The sequence below is a fragment of the Triturus cristatus genome, chromosome 8, assembly GCF_964204655.1.
Source record: "Triturus cristatus chromosome 8, aTriCri1.1, whole genome shotgun sequence".
Taxonomy (NCBI): domain Eukaryota; kingdom Metazoa; phylum Chordata; class Amphibia; order Caudata; family Salamandridae; genus Triturus; species Triturus cristatus.
This window is the reverse complement of record NC_140591.1, coordinates 1,231,345,345-1,231,365,705: the sequence shown is the minus strand read 5'-3', so window position 1 is coordinate 1,231,365,705 and position 20,361 is coordinate 1,231,345,345. Positions and strand designations below refer to the sequence as shown.

The 20,361-nt window shown below is 44.4% G+C and overlaps 1 protein-coding gene across 2 annotated transcripts in view; it reads left to right on the top strand.

Annotated features, from left to right (window-relative positions):
• Window positions 1-20,361, top strand: part of SRPX (sushi repeat containing protein X-linked) — a 458,279-nt gene that overhangs the window by 192,595 nt on the left and 245,323 nt on the right. The window contains exon 2 of one of the 2 annotated variants that reach the window (XM_085622912.1): window positions 12,361-12,426. The exons of the other annotated variant lie outside the window; for it this stretch is intronic. Coding sequence (XP_085479038.1) covers window positions 12,361-12,426 — 66 coding nt within the window. The remainder of the gene's footprint in view (window positions 1-12,360; window positions 12,427-20,361) is intronic. 2 annotated transcript variants of the gene reach the window in all.

Below are 20,361 nucleotides of genomic sequence, written 5' to 3'. Positions count from 1 at the left end.
ATGCCAATGCACAACATGTATTTTTGACATTGTGGCGGGTGCTGCTTACAGCACCGCCCGCCACAATGTTAAATATGCGGGAGGCGACTGCCAGGGTGGCGGTTGCATCCTAATGGGCACAGCGGGACCGCCGCACCTCTGTCGGTCGGTCCAATTTGCCGTTATGGTGGCAGGCGGACTTTGTCCGCCCGCCATCGTAATGGGCCCCTAAATTCTCAAGACAAGATATTAGTACAGCTCTGGTCACAGCACCTAAATGCTTCTCTCATTTGATCTTAATAAATTCAACACTGCCAACCACACGTTTTCCCATAGTGTAGAGTGCTATAATGCTGAAAATGATGTTTTGCATCCCACAATGGGGAGCAAAGCGCTATATAAAAACTACTGTACATTATAGCTCAAAGATCCCGGCCCACCAACCTGCCTGGTTAGCACCTTCCTTTAAATTCAGATATTTTCCTATAGAGAGAAGTTCTACAGAGCTTGCAGGCCTCTCCAGAATTCCTGTAGATCAAGTCTATATGAATGTGTTAGAAGGTGCACAGTCCAAAAGAGATGTTTAGAGCATCTCATCATTAGCCCTCTTCAGAATATTTATTCTTTATAAACTGGGTGCAGTGTTTTTGCTGCACCCTTTGGAATGCATGTCAGATCTCAGGCTGCTTCTCTGTAATATTTGTACTTGTTTATCCCAGTTCTTTTCTTTTTATTTCGGGGATGTATATAAGAGAACCATTGCAACATTTAGTGATGGGTTTCACTCAATCAAAACATTTATATAGCGCGCTACTCACCCGTGAAGGTCTCAAGGCGCTGAAAAGGGGGGGGGGGTGGGGGTGGGGGGTGCTGCTACTGCTCGAAGAGCCAGGTCTTGAGGTGTTTCCTGAAGGTGAGATTTTCCAGGGTCATACGTAGGTGTGCTGGGAGGGAGTTCCATGTTTTGGCTGCCAGGTAGGAGAACGATCTTCCTCCGGCGGTGGTTCTTCGAATCCGTGGGACGGTGGCGAGGGCGAGGCTGGCTGAGCGGAGCTGGCGGGTGGGAGTGTAGAACGAGAGGCGGTTGTTGAGGTATTCGGGGCCCATGTCGTGGAGCGCTTTGTGTGCGTGGGTGAGGAGCCTGAACGTGATCCTCTTGTTGATGGGGAGCCAGTGCAGGTTTTTCAGGTGGGCGGATATGTGGCTGTGGCGAGGGATGTCGAGGATGAGTCGTGCGGAGGCGTTCTGTATGCTTTGTAGTCGTTTCTGAAGTTTGGCGGTGGTTCCTGCGTATAGGGCGTTTCTGTAGTCCAGACGGCTGGTGACGAGGGCCTGGGTGACCGTCTTTCTGGTTTCGGTGGAGATCCACCGGAAGATCTTTCGGAGCATGCGCAGGGTGTTGAAACATGATGACGAGATGGCGTTGACTTGCTTGGTCATCGTGAGGGAGGAGTCCAGGATGAATCCTAGGTTGCGTGCGTGGTTCGAGGGTGTCGGCGCAGAGCCCAGAGCTGAGGGCCACCAGGAGTCGTCCCAGGCGGATGGGGATTGTCGGAGGATGAGGACCTCTGTTTTGTTTGAGTTCAACTTCAGGGGGCTGAGCTTCATCCATTCTGCGACGTCTTCCATTCCTTCCTGTAGGTTGGTTTTGGCGGTGGCGGTTTGCTTTTCTGAATCTCTTTGTACTCCAAAAGTGCATCAGATTTCATACCACACTGGTGCTCTCGAATTTAAAAAAATATATGTTTATGAAGGAAAATGTTCCATTCTTGTTGCTCTGATTTCTCCTTTCTTTTTCGTCTCCTCCTGCTGCCATGCCACCTTTGAGAGAAAACCATCGATGGGTAATAAGACATGGTATATAGTATTGCTGGATACTGCCTTTGGTACCCATGGAATCAGGGTTTCTGAAGGGAGAGGTTAGAGCAGAAATGAAATAGAGCTTCTAGAGTCATGTTTACTTTTTATCGCCTGTGTTTATCTATACATTTTGGTGTTTTATAGTGCACTGATGGGCGTCTTGCAATATAAGTAAGTTACACTCTAGACAACTGCTAGTTGGCTTTTTACATCTCCGTTTTCTATTGCAAAGACAGAAGCTATCTTGGGAACAGGCTTTGTTAAAGAGCTTGGTTTAGTATGTATGTGGCATTTCTATAGTGCAAATCTAGCCAGAAAGGAAGCAAACACTCTACAGGGTCATAGGCAGACATACAGACAACGAGTATTGTTACTGCATTGTTATATAGTGTTCGTTCAAGAGGTGTGCCCTATTCTTTTCTAAATTGGAGCAGCATCGGGGTGGTTGATATGGATATGGAGATTTTGTCCCAGATCTTGGGTGCGTAGATGGGAAAGGGCTGCTGACTTGAATTTTTCTTTTTTAACACTTCGTAGTCTCCAGTCTAATGGTGACCTGGCAGCGGGTGTCCCGAGAGCCACTAAGATGATGAGCATATAGCATATAGGACTACGAGCGCTGTGTGAAGTGTGTCCTGAGGCGGAAAGCCGGGACTGTATGCTGTCTGTAAGAATTGTTACTGTTGCGTTTTTAAACTCACTATAAATACTTTTGGGCACTTAGACTGTTTTTTAACCCTAATCCATTGGGAGTTACCGCTGTTTCATACTGCCATTTGGTGCTTACCTGCTTAGGCGTCTTGCTCCTTAGCAGCTGGGTAGACGCTGTTGGGGGTGTGACTCGCCTCTGCTTCCGCCATCTTGGGGGTAAATCCTAACTGCGGTCCAGTCTTCGGCCCCTCCCTCGCACTACAGCATAAAATCTCCACTTCCCTCCCACTCCGCTGACTACGAGCGCTGTGTGAAGTGTGTCCTGAGGCGGAAAGCCGGGACTGTATGCTGTCTGTAAGAATTGTTACTGTTGCGTTTTTAAACTCACTATAAATACTTTTGGGCACTTAGACTGTTTTTTAACCCTAATCCATTGGGAGTTACCGCTGTTTCATACTGCCATTTGGTGCTTACCTGCTTAGGCGTCTTGCTCCTTAGCAGCTGGGTAGACGCTGTTGGGGGTGTGACTCGCCTCTGCTTCCGCCATCTTGGGGGTAAATCCTAACTGCGGTCCAGTCTTCGGCCCCTCCCTCGCACTACAGCATAAAATGACTCCCCTCTACAGGGAGCGCAGCGGACGTGCGCAGCGGGCGCGCCGGCGGCGCGCCGGCGGCGCGCCAAAGGCAAGCCCGTCTGCGCCCGTCCGCGCCAGACCTGCGCTTAGCGCCAGAGATCCTGGCTTTTTTAACTCTACCCACCCACTCCAATACTCTAACACCCAACTGTTAGAATTGAATCAGTTTCGCTGCACTCGGATGCACACGATTAATGTAGTCGACCTCCCTTCCTCATTTAGCTGTGACTCCTGTGAACGACTAAGGCTTAACAACCCCCCGCCTCGATCTCGTAATCTTGTCTGTTCTGATACCTACACCTGCCCACAACCCAAAATTAACGGCTACGGTGGAACCAGCTGCCCAACGAGCCGGAATAGCTCTTTAAAGTGTATTCTGTTGAACACCAGATCAATGCCAAAACACAAGCATGAAATTTCTACTCTCATCACTGATCATACTATAGACCTGATGTTTCTAACAGAAACATGGGCATCTGAAATCTCAGGACCAGACTGGAATGATGCAGTTCCGGAAGGATACCTGGTAGAGTTCCTAAATAGGTCAGGACAAGTGGGAGGTGGCATTGGGATTATTTATAAATCCCATTTAAAAGTTTTTTCACTATCAGAACCGGGTTTAGAAGCAGAAGCCATGAGCTTCAAAATCAAAAACAACAACTGCCTAATTTTCACAGGCCTCCTTGTGTATCGCCCCCCCGGATTGAGAGCACCATTCACTACGGCATTGCTCACTTTTCTTGAATCCACATCGGATTCTGCTTCGTACACAATCTTGGGTGATTTTAACTTTCATTTAGAAGCAAATAATGACTCCGACTCAGCCACCTTAATAGACAACTTTCATAGTTTTGGCATGAATCAGTTAATATCTGGCCCCACCCACACGGCGGGCCATACTCTTGATGGCATTTTTACCAACAATAGCCTTATTAATGTCACCTCGATTTTAGCAGTCCCTTGGTCGGATCACAGTGCCATCTTTTTTAACTTACTTCAAAATAACCTGAATAATCATCGAAGAGGATGCTCACTACCTGAAAAAACCCACCCATGGAATAAACTTGAACCCATCAGCCTAGCTGACACACTTTCGAATAATCCCCCCCCCCTTGGTTCTGGTAACACTAATAAGGGAGCAATTGAATTTCAAAACTGGATTAGTCAGGCAGTTAATCTGCTGGCGCCTGCTGAAATAAAAAAAGCACGTAGGCGATCAGCAACTGCACTGTGGTATTCCGCAGAGGTGAAACATATAAAAATGAAATGTCGACGACTTGAGCGGTTGTGGCGTTCGGATTATAGTATCCTAAACAAATCCGTATACACAAAAGCCCTACAAGAGTACAAGTCAGCAATAATTCAGGCCAAGTCAGTATATTTCACTAACAAAATCCAGACAGCCTCTAATACCACCAGAGAGCTATTTAAGACGGTTACGCATTTGACCAAGAGCCCCCGTGATACTGTTTTTAATCCTGACCAGAACTTCGTTACCAATATTGCAACCTTCTTCCAGCAAAAGGTGCAGAAAGTATACGATGATCTGAGCTCATCTGCGCTGATTATACCCAATGACCACACAAACACTGTCCATCTGACAGAACCCACTTATCCTTGCTTTCCACTGCTAGAGGAAACCAGGGTGGCAGAGTTAATTGCACAGATGAAGTCAGGATCCCCATTAGATCCATGCCCGCCACGCATTCTACACCTGATTCCACAGACGGTGGCAGCTGTTCTGACCCCTCTCCTAAATAACATCATCTCGTCTGGTGATTTCCCCAAATGCTGGAAAAAAGCATGTATTCGTCCGATCCTCAAGAAGGATTCATTAGATCCAACGGTACTTAAGAATTACCGGCCAATATCTTGCCTGCCCCTGCCAGCCAAAATTCTTGAAAAAGCTATGAATCAAGAAATGATGAAATATGTTGACCAAAATAAGCTCTTAGATCCCTCTCAACATGGATTTCGTCCCTTCCACTCAACAGAGACCGCTCTAATCATGGCCACAGAAAACATTCGAATGAAGATGGACGAGGGCAGTAGAACAGCCCTAATCCTATTGGATCTTACAGCGGCATTTGATACCGTCAACCATTCAATCCTACTAAACAGACTAAAAACCTTAGGATTTACTGGAAAGGCTCTTGCTCTGCTAACTTCCTTTTTGGACTCCAGAATCCAACAGGTATTTTGGGAAAATCTACGATCTGATGAATTCTCCCTTCCTGGCGGGGTCCCTCAGGGCTCGGCATTATCGCCCACCCTTTTTAACCTATATGTCACTCCTTTAGCTGCCCTTATTCAATCTCATGGCCTACAATTAGTGTCCTACGCCGACGACACTCAAATTGTAGTGTCAGTATCCCAGACCATCGAAGCCACGGCAGAACGATTTAAAAACTGCCTTCTGGATGTGAAAAATTGGATGAGCTGTAACTTCCTAAAACTAAACGCGGATAAAACCGAGATTATCGAATTTGGGCAAAAACCACCTGTCTGGAGCAGCCTATGGTGGCCTCAGGAGGCAGGCGCCTGCCCGAATCCAGTTGACAAAGTTAGAAACCTCGGTTTCCTGGTTGATAAAGATCTCTCTTGTAAAGCGCAGATCAACCAGATTACCTCAACCTGCTTTTACACCATCAAGATTCTTAGAAAAATTTTACCCTATATCCCTATAACTTTAAAAAAGACTGTAATGGGCGCACTGATAATGTCCCGAGTAGATTACTGTAATGCACTCTACTTGGGCACAGGGGAAAAACAAATTAACAAACTCCAGGCTATTCAAAACGCCGCCGCTAGGGTTCTGCTCAACCTGCCCTACCGTCATCCAACGTCAAAAGCCATCAGGGAACTTCATTGGCTCCCAGTTAGAGCCAGAATACAATTCAAGGCTCTCTGCCTGGTACATAAATCCTTATATGGTACAGGATCAGATGACTTGTCCAAACTTCTTCCTCGCTATGTACCATCGCGTACGCTAAGATCAGCCAATCATGATCTGATATGCCATCCAAAAATTAGAAGAGCGCGGTGGGGTGGCAGGTCCTTTTCGCACCAGGCCTCTAGATTATGGAATTCTCTGCCCTCTCACCTGCGCTCACAAAAATCCAAACAATGTTTCAGAAAAGCATTAAAGACCTGGCTCTTTTCTTCCAATTGAGATCCGCTTCCACCGCTCTCAATGTCTCTATAGCGCCAAGACGCCTCGGCATTCGTGCGCTCTATAAATATTTCAGTATTCAGTATTCAGTATGATGAGCATGTCCGTACATCGGTAAGGTGCTGGTTATGCTAACGTGGTAAATGATGCAGCTTGTTCTGAAAATGGTGGAGGCTGGCAAGGGATGCTAAGGAACTTCCTTCAGGATGTTGATAATATTATCATATTTCTTCTGGTACTGAAGAGACATGCTTTGGCGTCCCGGATGCCAGTTTGAAGTGCCAGTGTGGACTCTGGTAGGACATTGACACCATTCACATGCGAGAATACAAGGATTTGAACAGCAGTTCTAAAGTTGCTTTATGGAAGAAATGGATTCACTTTCTTTAGACAAGAGAGCTGTTATGAGACCATCTTTGTTTTTTTGGCATCCAATTGTGAGGTTGGTGTCCATGGTGAATCCAAGTGACTTGGAATTCGGTGAAAGCTGAGGATCGAGGCCATTGGGGTACATGTTATTGAATCAGATTTGTCCTATATGCTGTTGATTGTTCTTGGCAAATAATAAGAATTCTGTCTTTGCTGAGTTCAGGTTCTGGTAGGTGCTGGACATTTAGGTCTGGATGAGGTGTAGGCACCGTTTGTGGTGTTGGATGTCTGGCGCATAGGAGACTTTCAGGGCGAGTTGTATATTGTTGGCATATTGGTGAATTTTGGTTCTGTCATCTATGCGTAGAGCCCCAAGGTAGCTCCATGTAAAGGTTGAATATGAGGGGAGACAGTAAGAAACCTTGGAGGACTTTGCCGCAGTTAGGGAGCATTTTGGTCCTGGAGGCATCATGTGAACTAATGGTGTTGATGGGATAGCTGGGATTCATTATCAGTGTCCTTGGCTGGTGCTCCTCCTATTTGAGACTCCAGAGTGTGGCTGAGGGTTGAAAGGTTGAGTGTATTGTAGCCAGTAATATCAGGAGGCAGCGCCTATCTTCATACGTTCATCTGTGATCAGGATGGCGTTGTCTATGATGTTTGAGGAAGTGGTCTCTGCTGCTCCTGAAGGTGATGGTTAGCACTGATGTGATTTTAGAGTTCAGCACAAATTAGTTTTTCAGTTATCTTGCCAATGAAGGATAGGTGATTGATGGGCCTGTAGTTGGCGTGGTGTTCAGGGTCTAATATAGGTTTCTTTAGGGGTGGCAGAAACTGGCCTATCGTTAGAGATTCTGGGAAGAAGCCTCGAGTGAGGAGATTTATGAAGGTAGAGGTAGTTAGATTCAGCTCTGGGTTTGCAGTCAAGGGCATTCCAAAGCTTTGCACTCAACACTCTCAAGGATCACCCTCCCTGTTTTTGCTGGTTAAAGGGGGAGGCAAAGATTCTGTTGTTAGGTTTTGCCAACCAAATGTTCCTTGAGGGGAAATAATGAGAGGACATTGCTGTGAGTATGCCAGGCCTCTTTCTCCAGTAGGCTTTGTGGAGGATTCCAAGTGACTTGAGTGCCATGTCTGCAGGGCCTGGAAGCCAGTGGAGTGCTTTAAGAGCCGGCCTGGACTTAACAAGATTTAGGCACATCTTGGTAGCTTGCGTTTGTGATCTCTGAAGTCTGTCAGTCAAATACTTGGGGTAACTTGTTGAAATCACATTGCAATAGCCAATCGCCTCACAACGAGTCATCTTATAAGTTTGACATTTGTTTCCACTTGTTCGTACCCTTGTTATTCAGCAGCATATATGAGGCTCTTGGACAGTACCAGTTGCTGACCCTGTGAAGTCAAAGGGTGCATAGTGTCCCCTAGCACTTTTGTGAATCAACATCAGTGGAACAAAGTGCTGTTCTGCACCTCAAAAATACACTACTAAACATAGCTGTCCAGTGGTGTAAAACCCAGCTAAACCCCGTGCATCCACCTGGCTTTCTCCATCTAAGAAATAGTAATTATTAATTTCTGCAGTGAATTTTGTTGAAATCATTCTAATTTGATTAGATTTGTCAGCACTTAGGGTGAATTGAGATAAGGTTTCTCTATATCAGATGGCAAATATGAACTGACAATACAGATGCAAGCTGATAAACCTCATCTCAGTCTAAGCCAGGGCTCTGGGTAAGCTATTGATTCGGCCAATATATTTTTGGTGATCATACTAGGTACAAATGGCATACACCTGTTTACAAGAAACCTACTTTGCTGTGGGGTTCCTCCAATAATTTCCCCCTTCTCTCTACTATTAACAGATACTGTGTGGAGATAGCATTTGATAATAAAGTTTGTTTTGCCCCAGAAAACTCCCAGGTGTATCCCAGTGCGGTCTTCTCATAGTCGCAGGCTTAAAGATGCAGACCATTGTCTGAACTTTTACAGGGAAGCCTAGTGTTGGTGGATTGTCATAGAAAACCTATTGATGGAGGATTTTTTTAAACCCCGAAAGAGATCTACAAAAATAGAGCATCACTATCTTTCCAAGCTGGCACATGTGCACGAGAGTTGACACGAAGCAAAGGAAATTAACTGGATGGCTTTCATCTGGAGCACAGGCATCATCTGGAAATTAACACTCACTGGTGTTTATCTTAATTTTTTCACAGTCAGCTTGGACCACTTCTCATCTTGGTGTGCATCTCATCCCGGGCTCTACTGTAACGTCAGGACTTGGAAGATAACATAGCGTGATAAATGACTTTGGGAAGGGCCTAGTTAAAAACTCATAGGTATCCAAAAGCTAGGGACTCCCAAAATGCTGTCATTAAAATACTAGTGAAGCACTATTGAGCTACTGTAAATACGTTTTCTGTGTTTTTCTTGAAAGTCTGCAGGTTGTCTTATTCACCAGGATGTTATGAAAGTTGGTGTTACTTCATAGAACCCAGAGATGAAAATATGTCTTCAGAGGGGAATTTTTTTAATTTTAGATTGTGCTAGAGTGCACTTTTCAGGGAATTATATAGTGTTGTTAATGTTCCATGAGTTTGTTTCCCATGAATTGGCCCAGGACTCAGTATGGAAGTTTGAATTCCACTTGGCCCTCTTGGGCCCTGTAACAAAAGGCCAGTGATGTTGGGCCGAAGATAGAGCTAGTATTGTAATTGCATTTATATAGCACTTACTACCCCTGACAAGGCGTCGAGGCACTTTTTCGGCGAGTAGCACGCTATTCCAGAACCCACAAAGGATTAGTGTTGAATTAGTGTAGTGAAATGTGAAAGTAATTTGAGTGGTGGATAGGTTAGTCAGTTATTTGGATTCAGAAGGATCGCAGAGGGATAGAAGAGGGAAAAAGGTTTGCATTTATATAGCGCTTTTTACACCTGATGGGGTGTTGAAGCGCTATTTTCGGCGAGTAGCACGCTACTCCGGGACCCAAAAAGGATTAGTGTTGAATTAGTATAGTGAAATATGAAAGTAATTTGAGTGGTGGATATTAATAAGTTATTTGTATTTAGAAGGATTGCGGAGGGATAGAAGAAGGAATTTTTTTTTTTTTTTTTGCATTTATATAGTATGAAGACACTCATTTGGTTCCCACAAAAGTAAGCTTGTGGTGGATTTTCTAAGGTTAGTGATGTTTTAAACTTCTTGGTGAATCTGATGGAATATGAGTTGTATTAGTCTGTCCTATTGCTCAATCTGACTCGAGTATTAGTGGTGATGTGTACTGTGGGTAGGGAGGGCTTCATCAAGACACAAAGTAAAAGTGGATTATGCAGACAGGATTGTTTACCGAAGCCACCAGTTACAGAATCTAATCAGAAAAGTATTTCCTTTTAACTTCCACCTGAATGTTGAGTTGTTTTCCATTAACTATAACTTTCTACCAGGGAGTACGTTTGTTAAAGTACTTTCTTTGCCTTAGAAGTAGCTCAGTTTCCAAACGTTGGTTGTGGTTATCCTGCCAGAGTGACAGAATTAGAGGTGGCCATCATGTGCATAAAACCGAAACCAAAGTCTGAATAAAGCAAGAGGTTGTCACGAGACTTGAGAGATCTGTAGAAATGGAGAGGTGATGCTGCTGAACACAGGGGATTGACACTGGGTAGTGTGGTCTGTGGTGTGCTAGTAACATATCAGGGCCACTGGAAGTATGGGATTCTACAGCTGTGGTGTTATCTGCAGAATTATGATTTTTCCACAGTCGGCAAACACTCTACCGTATGCTGCATAATTTACCAATGTCAATAAAAAATGATTGTTCCTTAATCCGGCACTATTATTATACAAATGACAAGACCCAATTAATCCAGCCACCGGATGTGTTGCATTATGCTTCATAAATTATCTTTTCTTACTTCATAATTTAGTCAATCACCACTACTGTATAATGCAGCAAAATGTGTTCCTCTGTTGGCGGATATTTCCAGTAGCCCTGTATTTTATTGTTCCATAATGTATGGTCTGCTTCACAAAAAGACAACCAATGATTTGGGACTGAGTCAGATACCCAGATACCTTATCACCAGTGCATGTCTAGTCGGACATAGTAGAAAGGTCTAGATGGAATGAAGGGAGGGTTTTCTATTGTTTGCCCTGTGGTGTAGTTTTTCTTTAATGTTGATGGTGGTTCTCATAAATGACGACAAACTGGTATAATGTTCAAGACATTGTTTTTATATGTAAACATTGCAACCTTTTGGATTTATCAAAAACATTCCTATTTCTAATGTTTGGTTTGAGGTTCTTCTTAAAATACGTACTTTCTGCATGCCCCTTCTTGGGAGAGCTGTATGTTACATTTCATCTTCATTGACTGTCGGACCGCCAAACCCGTGGTGGAAGTGTGGTGGCAGTCGGGAACCACCTCACCTGTGATCCGACTGCCATATTACAAGTACGGCGGTCTTACCTATTTGGGACCACCGCAATTGCCAAAGAACTGCGTTACCTGGAGGTGACGCAGCAGTTTGGGGCAGCAATATGCTTGCTGGTGCCCTTGCGGCACCGCCAAGCATATTCTGAGTTTTCCCACTGCCAGCCTTTTCAAGCTGGTGAGCCTGCCTTAAAAAGGCTGGGATTGGGGAAACCGAGGCCCCCTGTTGCCCTTGACCACTGGGATGCATGCAGAGAGGCACATGTTGGGACCCCTGTGTGCATGCATGCCCAGTTTCTGCATGGCATTAACTAAACAGTCCATGCCGTGCAGGAACTTGCTTTGGCATTCCTATTGCGTTGTCTTGTTCAAAGGCACCACTGTGGGAACAGCAAAGGACTGTCTGCCAGACCAGGAGAAAACTCCTATTCTGGCGGGAAACGGGCAATCGACTTCGGCGGTGAAGTAGCAGGGCTGTGACGTGCCGCCCCACTCCCGCACCGCCAAAGTCGTAATCGGCCCCTAAGTGTTCCACTTGACCTTGCCTGTTTGATGTGCAGTTGATAGATACCTTTATTCCAAGGCACAGATAAAGAATATTAGGATAATGGGAGTCGATGAATTTCGATGACACTACGTCTTCGTCTTCTTTGTAATTTAGTACAGTGGAGAGAAAATGATTTTGATATACATTATTTAAATGTTTTCCTCTCTCACTCAATGGTGTGATCAATCCTCACTGTCCCCCATTTCATTCAGATTTACCTTATTGTAGTTGTGTGTGTGTGTGTGGGGGGGGTCACTGCTTGCCACCTGCTGCAGGGTACGGCATGCACTAGTCTAGTTACTGCAAAGATTTTACACACAGCATTGTACCTTTTTCACCAGCAATCACGGTGAGTCTCACAATCCAACCCCAGTTTCAAGGAGTTTATCATAATCTGTCAACTGCTCTGCCAGACAGCTTTGTCAGCTTGCAAAAGACGTGCATGCATTTCACATTGAAACAGTGAGTGCATACAAATCTTCTTTTTAAACAAACGAGAAATGTTGTTTAAAAGAAAACGCCTACCGCATTAAAATGCCGCATGCTGGGCACAATGACTGGTGTCCACCGGAAGCTTGCCATTCTTCACTGCTTTTTGATGATTATTGCTTTCACAATTAATATCACCTGCATGACTTTTGCAAGGCAAATCAGTTGTCTATGTATGTTGGTGTTTCATTTCCTCCTATTTGCAGTTTTTCTCTTTGTTTTTGTTTTAGGATCGGGATATTACGCGGTAGAAGACGATGAAGATAGATACTCACACCATAGATATGCCAGTAAAGGTGACCGCTTTGCTTTAAATACTAACATTCTCCCCTTTTAGGCCACTGTTTCATGAATCATGAACAAAACTCTAATGCACATTTAAAAAGCTGAAAAGTCATTACTACCCTATGTTTCTGACAGTTGAGCATGCTGATGTGAACTTGATGTGCATTCTTAACCTTTTTGCAATGGGTCAGTCTCTGCAGGACCAATTCACAATGTTTTTTGAGCATCAAAGTTGAACTTGAATGCACAAAAAGTGGCATTTGAGGAGGTGAATGCCTGATCCTGATTCACAGAATTGGGATCTGTACACATTCACGGTCGCAGATGAAACTTATGACCTTGACATGGCAGATTTTCTTCTATTGTAGACGTAGGGGCATGGACATGAGAAAACGGCGGGTAGGGTATTGTCACAAAGGGCCTGCAGCATGCTAAGAACACACATAAAGATAAGACTTTGCTGGTAAATGCAGTCTTTTTGCAGAGATAGTCCTTGGAAGCGCATGAAAATCCACATGAATTTTTAGGGTGTTTTAACAAATTACTAAGTTTTCCATATCATCCTACCAAAATATTGTATTCAGAACATCCACCATGTCATGAAAGTAAGTATGTATCAGTAAGTATAGATTTACTGTTCTCAACTCCACGTCTATCGACCTTGAAGATAACGACATCGATCATTGCCCGGTGCTTATTCACTGAGCTCAATCCAAGAAGAAAGTCCACTCTTGAAGGTAAAAGGATGCAAGTCATATGTATATTTTATTGTGTTTCTCTTTATACATTGGACCTTTGTGGAAGGTAAGAGAGCTCGTAACTAAGGGCATAAGCTCTAGTATACTTTTCAGGATCATTTACAGGGATTTAGAGTAACATAGGTTCTTATGAAGGTGGGTCTGGTGGCTTAGCTGGGTCTGGTGGCTTAGTGGGCTAATGCATCCACTGTTTGACCTCATGGGCACAGGTTTCACTCCCGGCAGGTCCAATCATCCTTTCATCCTTCTGAGGTTAATAAAATGAGTATCATTGAGTTGGGTAAAATAAGCATCTGGTATTCAGTGCTAAGATGCCCTAGGTGAACGGGCGCTTTACAAATACACATGTTGCTGTGCGGAGCGGTGGAGCCGAATACACAAGAGCTGATGTTCGCGGAAACTGGGTCTCTATCCAAGAGTTACATTTCTGCGTCCATCACCCTTGCCAGATGGTACTATGTGTAGTTTCTGGTACAAGTTGGTCAACTTTATGCTTCTCTGGATTGAAATTCTTTTTTGAGATCCAAATGTATTTTTGCTTATTTCTGCCAATGGACAGCCTCTGCTATCTGGTTTTCATTTTCCTAAATCTGTCACAGAATGAAACAAACATCCTCCCGATCATCCTGAAATTAACATATTCACTCAAGACAAACTGATTGTGCCACTCACATAAGTAGCCCTGTAAAGGTAACTCAGACCTGCCACAGCAGTGTCTGCATGTAGTTTTAAAACTGCCATGTCAACCTGGAAAGTGCACCCACTTGCCAGGCCCTACCCTTCCCTTTCTTACATGTAAGGCACCCAACAAGTATGCCCAAAGTACCCCCATAGGCAGGGTGCAGTGTATGTGACAGGTAGGACATGCACTGGTGTGTGTGACATGTCCTGAAATTGAAATACTCTCAATTTAGTTTTTCACTATTGAAAGGCTATCTGCCTAATAGGTTAACATGGGAGCTACTTTGTAACATTTTACACGTATAACTTCCCTTTCGGACAAGATAGAGGAATGCAATTTAGGCTCTCTGAACTCAGAAGTTAATAACACTCTTTTAGTGAAGATGGTTTTTAAATTGTGTGTTTGAAAATGCCACTTTTAGAAAGTGGGCATTTTCTGGTTTAACCATTCTGTGTGCCTCTGCCTGTTTGTGGATTGACTGTCTGGTTTTGGAGTGAAAGGGACTGGGGATGTGCATTCACTGTAGACAGCCACGGGGGGGGGGGGGGTTGAGGTGGACCTGGACCTTCTTGGATGACTCAGAGCTGAACTGAATAGACCATGGCTGCATTTAGAGTAGTGGTAGGAGTTTTCCTTGCACCTGAATAGGTCCTGTCCCCCTTGCACAATGCTGTCTCCACCCCCTGTGGTCATACTGCACCAGTGATGACATAACTGGTTTGGACTGGGCTCAGAGACACTGGCACAAAGAAGAACAAAAACAAAATGGGGTATAAGTAGTGGACCTTAAACCCCAGAATTTTAGAATACTTCTGGACTCAAGAGGAACCTCTGCCAAGGAGAAGAGCTGGAGAAGCTGTAAGGAGGAGCACTGCCCCATTGCTGTGTGGATGCTTTTATGGATTGGCCTGCAATGCCTGCTTTTGCCAAGGAGACGGCAAAGACTGAACTGTGCTGTGTATCCTGCTTGAAGAAGATCTCAAAGGGCTTGCCTCCTGTTCTGAAGTCACAGGGACACAAAGACTTCATTTCCTCTGTTCTCCTGCACCTGGAACTGCAGTTTCAGCTGCCACAGATGGAAAAAGCAACACGGACACCGGCGAGCGATGCCGCGACCTGCAACAAAGCAGTAGGCATGGCTCGTGAAGTGCAGAATGCACCGCCGGACTTGCACCCCAGCCCGACACCTGCCGACGCAGTACCGTATCGACTGACGCCATCACCGAGGCCGCTGTCTGCACCGGAGCCGAGGACACCACTCGTGACGCTCATGGCACACTGCCTGACTCGCACCCCAGCCACGACCTCACCGATGCTTGTGCTTCATCATCGCGGAGCTGATACCCGACGTGGGTGACCTCCAGAATCCCTCGACCCCGCATCGTTGCAAGGAACTGATGCCTCACCTCTCCAGCAACACTAAGGAACTGACGCCTCACCTCCCCAGCCTCGTAGCAAGGAACCAACACCTCATCTACCCTGTGGTCGTAAGGAACTGATGCCTCACCTCCACTGTGGTTGTAAGGAACCGATGCCGCCCGACACCAACGACGCATCACCTCCCCGATGCCATGCACCGTCTTTGTTTTCCTCGTTTGCCAAGGTACTGTTCTTGGCTTCTGTGTGACATTGTTTTCCATCTCGACGTCGTAATAGCCCCAGGTGGAACTGTTTGTTGCTACAAGCTTTATTTGTATGAATAACCTGTTTTTGATGATATCTTGACATATGCATGGTGGATTTTTGTCGTTTTGGCCTTCTTTTGTTTAGATAAAAAGTGCCTATTGATAGGTCTCGCTGGCGTAGGCTGCGCACATGCGCAGTCTCGCTGGCAATTTTGAATGTTTTGAGGTATTTTCAGTAACAGGCATTAAGCCCCGCCCCTCTTTTCCATTGGCCGGCGTCACCGTTTATGCTAAACGGTGGCCAGCCATTGGAAAAGAGCTGGTAGTGACGTTTTCGTTCTGCTTTTTGGGCCGTCTCATTTGGACGGGCTCGTCTGCCTTTCGTGCGTCGCGAACGGTTTCTTATCCTTATGGGACCAAACACATGGCCCCATAAAGATAAGAAACCTTTTAGCAGGCGAGGCCATCCAAGTGGGACGGCAGAAAAAGGCAAACGAAAACGTCATGGCGAGCGCTTGTTTTGTGTCTCCACCGAGAGGTAAAGAGTACTAATCTTACCAGAAACTGCTATCGTAGAGTATTCCAAACGATGATTTTTTTTTTCTTTCTTTTACTGTAAGGGAGCCATCTCAAGGTGGCTTGTTCCAGTGATGAGTGTTTCACCCAGTTCTGATGATTCTTTGCGTTCTGCTACTTGTCGTCGTTTTTCTCTATCAGTGCAGATTTAGAAGGAGCAGAAGCAGTGAATAGAGATTTCAGGTTTGCTCACATGCACTTTGAGCAGTATTTGTTGTAAACATGCAGCGGTCGCCAGTGAAATAAAATGGAACAATAGAGTTTTGAGAGCTAAGTAGGAGCCGAGATCAAAGCACGATATGTTACATTCAGTTCAAACTGGTACTTTAACTCTTCAAACCAAAACTGAAATTCGTCACCTATTATCTCGCCTTTGTGGTTCTTTAAGTGAACAAAAACCGCACACAATTACTTGACTTAAGGCAGTGGTGTCTGACTGTAGCCGTGTGGCATCCAAGTGCAAGAAGCATGATGTATTGTATCTTGTTATGACATATTATATACATTATGATTCATTCATATAATAAGCGATCCATTTTACAAACAACAATATTTATCTAGCGCAGCCCAAAATGATGTGCAAGTCGATGATTGTTTCAGCCCGTCCTCGGGCCGCGCCTTCATCCCAGTTACTGATTGATAACGGGTAAGAAGGAAGCAGCCATAACCTGGAAGTGTTTGTTAGATACATTAAAAGGGTGGCTGGTGGATTTGAGTTCACCAGACACTCACACAAATGGCCTGTATTTTTCCCGAGCGTTGGTATGCACACAAAGAGGCAGGGGACTGTAGAGTCCGTGGGCCCAGAATGGCATGTGTGGAGAAAATCGTGCTAGTCCTGAACAGGATGTCTGATAAATCTGAAGGGGCCCTGGGCCCCGCCCAAGTCACCCTTGTCTTAAAGGACAGAAGAATCCAATCCCACGAGTGACGAGGCTTGTGCTCTGCATCCCACAGTGGCAGGTGGCAGCAGTGCCACTTGCAGTTTCTGCAGCAGGGAGCCTTGTGCAGTCAGAAACTAGAATGTAGAAATAATGTATAATTGAGAATACAGAGGGCATCACTTCACTATTTGGTAAGGTCTAGCTCCTAGTGTGCAAGTCATTTCCCGTGAATAAGCATTAATCAAGGCTAATGAACAAAGGGGAGAATTCTGACGCTTTCTCTTTTCCCTGGGGAGGATCTGAAGCGAGCTGCGGTGAACCCTGCTATATTAAGCTAGAAATTGAGTAGACCTCTGCTACTCGGTTATAGTTTTAATCTCTACACCTCGGATTTTGCTCTTTGTTTAGGTCACTAGAATCGCTTTGAAACAAGCTCATGCCACTCTGTTAATGATGGTTGGTTGTATGAATGCGATGCGAAACTTTCAGAGAGTTCAGCGGGCGTTCGCTTGGGGAAGGAGTGCGGCTTGTGTCTGCTCCATAATTTTTCATTTATATATAGTATTCATATATTAATTATACATGCGTGCTGCATGGCAAAATACTTATAAGGTCTCAAAGGCGAGACCTATTGGCTATGTCAATGCTTGTTCTAGACTGGTGGGGTTTCCATTTGAAGTCTTTTCATTTTGTTACTGTATGTGTGCACAAATGCTTTACACACTGCCTTGGAGATAAGCCTGACTGCCCATGGCAAGCTACCAAGTGGGTGAGCAGGAGGTTGTCTAAGGGCGTTACTCCCTTACCCTAGCTAGAAGCAAGGGTTCCTACTTGGGAAAAGGTGCAAACCATTGCCAACTAAAGACCTCCATTTCTAATACTATTCTTTTGTCTTTTTTATTTTTTAGTCCTCATTGTGTGCCGAAACTATTTATTCTGGTTACGGTAATACAAAGCCAATAGAACCTTTTCTTTGTGCTGATAAGAATTTCTTGTGATAAGCATTACAATTAGAAATGTTTTCTATATCTCTTTTATGTACACCTTCCTGCTTGCAGGTGCTGTGCATTTTTTTTTTTAAAAAGCGCACAATTTCAAATTTACTAAAAACAAATTACATTTTCATGCAAGCATGATAGACAGGGTTTCTTTTTAATTATTCTGGCATGTGCTTGCAGTATAATATGTTAGAAAACTAACGTTCATCTCATTGTGGGTCCCAGAGACTCATCATAAACAGGTAATTTGGGGTAATGTCCTCATCTGCCAGAATAATATGCTCATACTTTGTCAGGCAAGTACTTGTCAGATGCTATGTTCGAGTCAGCTAAATCTCAAATGAATGAGGGAATAACGCAATAAGTGTCTAATCCATCACAATCACTTCACTCTGTTGAATAGCAAGACAGGTTGTGGCAATGCACCTCAGGTAGCCTAGAAGTGCGGTGGCTACTGGATCTAATGTAGAAAAAAATAGGCTACTGGTCACTTTGCTCCCCCATGTTGCTGAGTAAGTACTGAAAGTGAGCTCCCTTCTCTTTCATAACAGAATAAATAAAAATATTTTTCATAGTAAGTATTCCAAGAGCAGGAGCAGTACAGAGGCTATGTCCTAGCTCGAGGAAGGCATTCATGCATTTGTTGTTCCATGGTACCCATCACTCACATAACAGTGAGTAAACTTCTGTAAAGGCTTTGCAATCAAGGAAAGGTTTGGAATCCATTGACAACAGTAGACATCCATTCCCAAAAACATCTTCAATTCTTATGAGTCTTTGTTGAATTAATTTTCAGGATCACAGATACGCGTTCTGTAGACACTTTTCTTACTCCTTTTTTCAATTTTGCGACCCCAGTGAATAACCTCTTTTTGGCAATCTTGCAGTTTTGTCTGGGACACTTTATGACCATTTTCTGCTAGATGTTTCAGCAGGTCAATTGTATCCAGCTCACAAGCTTCTTTTGGTTTTGCTGCAACAATCAGATCATCTATAAATTGCACCAGCACTGAACTGCAGGGCAGTTGTAAACTCTCTAAATCTTTCTGCAGAATTTGGGAGAATATTGATGGACTGTCTGTATAACACAAAAAATGGAGGAGGGAGGACAAGGAGCTGGATCTAGGTCCAGTGACTTGTGCTCCTGGAAAGTAGATGTGTTGTATGGGTGTCACACTTCCTACGAAAATTATGATAGAAAGAGGGGAAGAAAGTCATTCTCTTAATATAATGCCAAGGCCCTTGTCTTGGTACCCTCACACACCCCGAAGGATGTCATGCTTCATAATTGGGGAGGGCTCCTCGTTGGGCCAGCGCTGCATATCCCTACGTGTCCCCCGAAGGGTCACTTTTTAGGAGATCTTTTGAGTGATAAAGCCGTAAAGGTGTGTGCGGGTCTGAGTCGGAGTGGTGTCCTGTGCAGTATTAAAAGATGGCTGGAGGGGGGAGTAGTAGGTTTAATTAGGAATAACCCCTCTGCCATCAATAAAAAACAAGAGGTTGTGCTACTTGAGGGTGATAATGGCCCCCGGTAGCTAGAGAAGTGTAACGTCCCTTATGGACATGTGAAAGGTTGACATGTTTTACGCAATATATTGGTCTCAGGGGGAGATCCTGTGCGCTTCTTCAGGACCAAGGTAGAAAGTGTGGTGAGTGCTAGTTCAGTGTAGTGGCCTGTTAAATAGTCATAGTGCCGCTCTTAGGGGTAGTAGATTGATGTAATCATTTATAAAAATTGTACGATGTGGCATTAGGGTTCGGGTGAAGTTTTTCCTTTCGTAATCGTTACGATGAATAAAGCAGGTATATTAACCTACCAGACCTCTTTCTGTCTCGGACTGTCTGTATAGCCCAATGGTTTTCAACTCCAGACCTATTTAAAAATAGGAACACAAACAGATACTGGCTAGCCTCATGAAGAGGAACAGAGGAAAATCCTTGATGCAAATCTATGATATTAAACCACTCAGCACTCGCAGGAATTTGGAACAAAATGACAACTGGATTCAGTCACATGGGACAACATGTGACTACAGTAATATTAATTTTGCTCAGGTCTTGTACCATGTGCCATTTACTATTCATTTTTTTTTAAAACCTATAATCGGGGAGCTGCAAGGTCTTCGTAACACTTCTCTTAAAATGCCTTGCTCAATCATCTTCTCAATGACCAATGCCAGTTCCTCTTCCGCTTCACGAGGAGGCTTGTACTGAGGAGTAGGAGGACGAACCGCATTTACTTTTGCTATGATCTGTGCTGGTTCTTCACTTTTTTATTAATGTCATCTCTTTACCTGTGAAAACTAAAACGTTCTCTTTCATCGTGTTTCTTAAATTAGGGGGCAAGTCCTCTTTTGTGAGAACTGGGAACAAATTCACTCTTGACAAGTGATATTAGGTTGATATCAGAATTGTCATCTTGT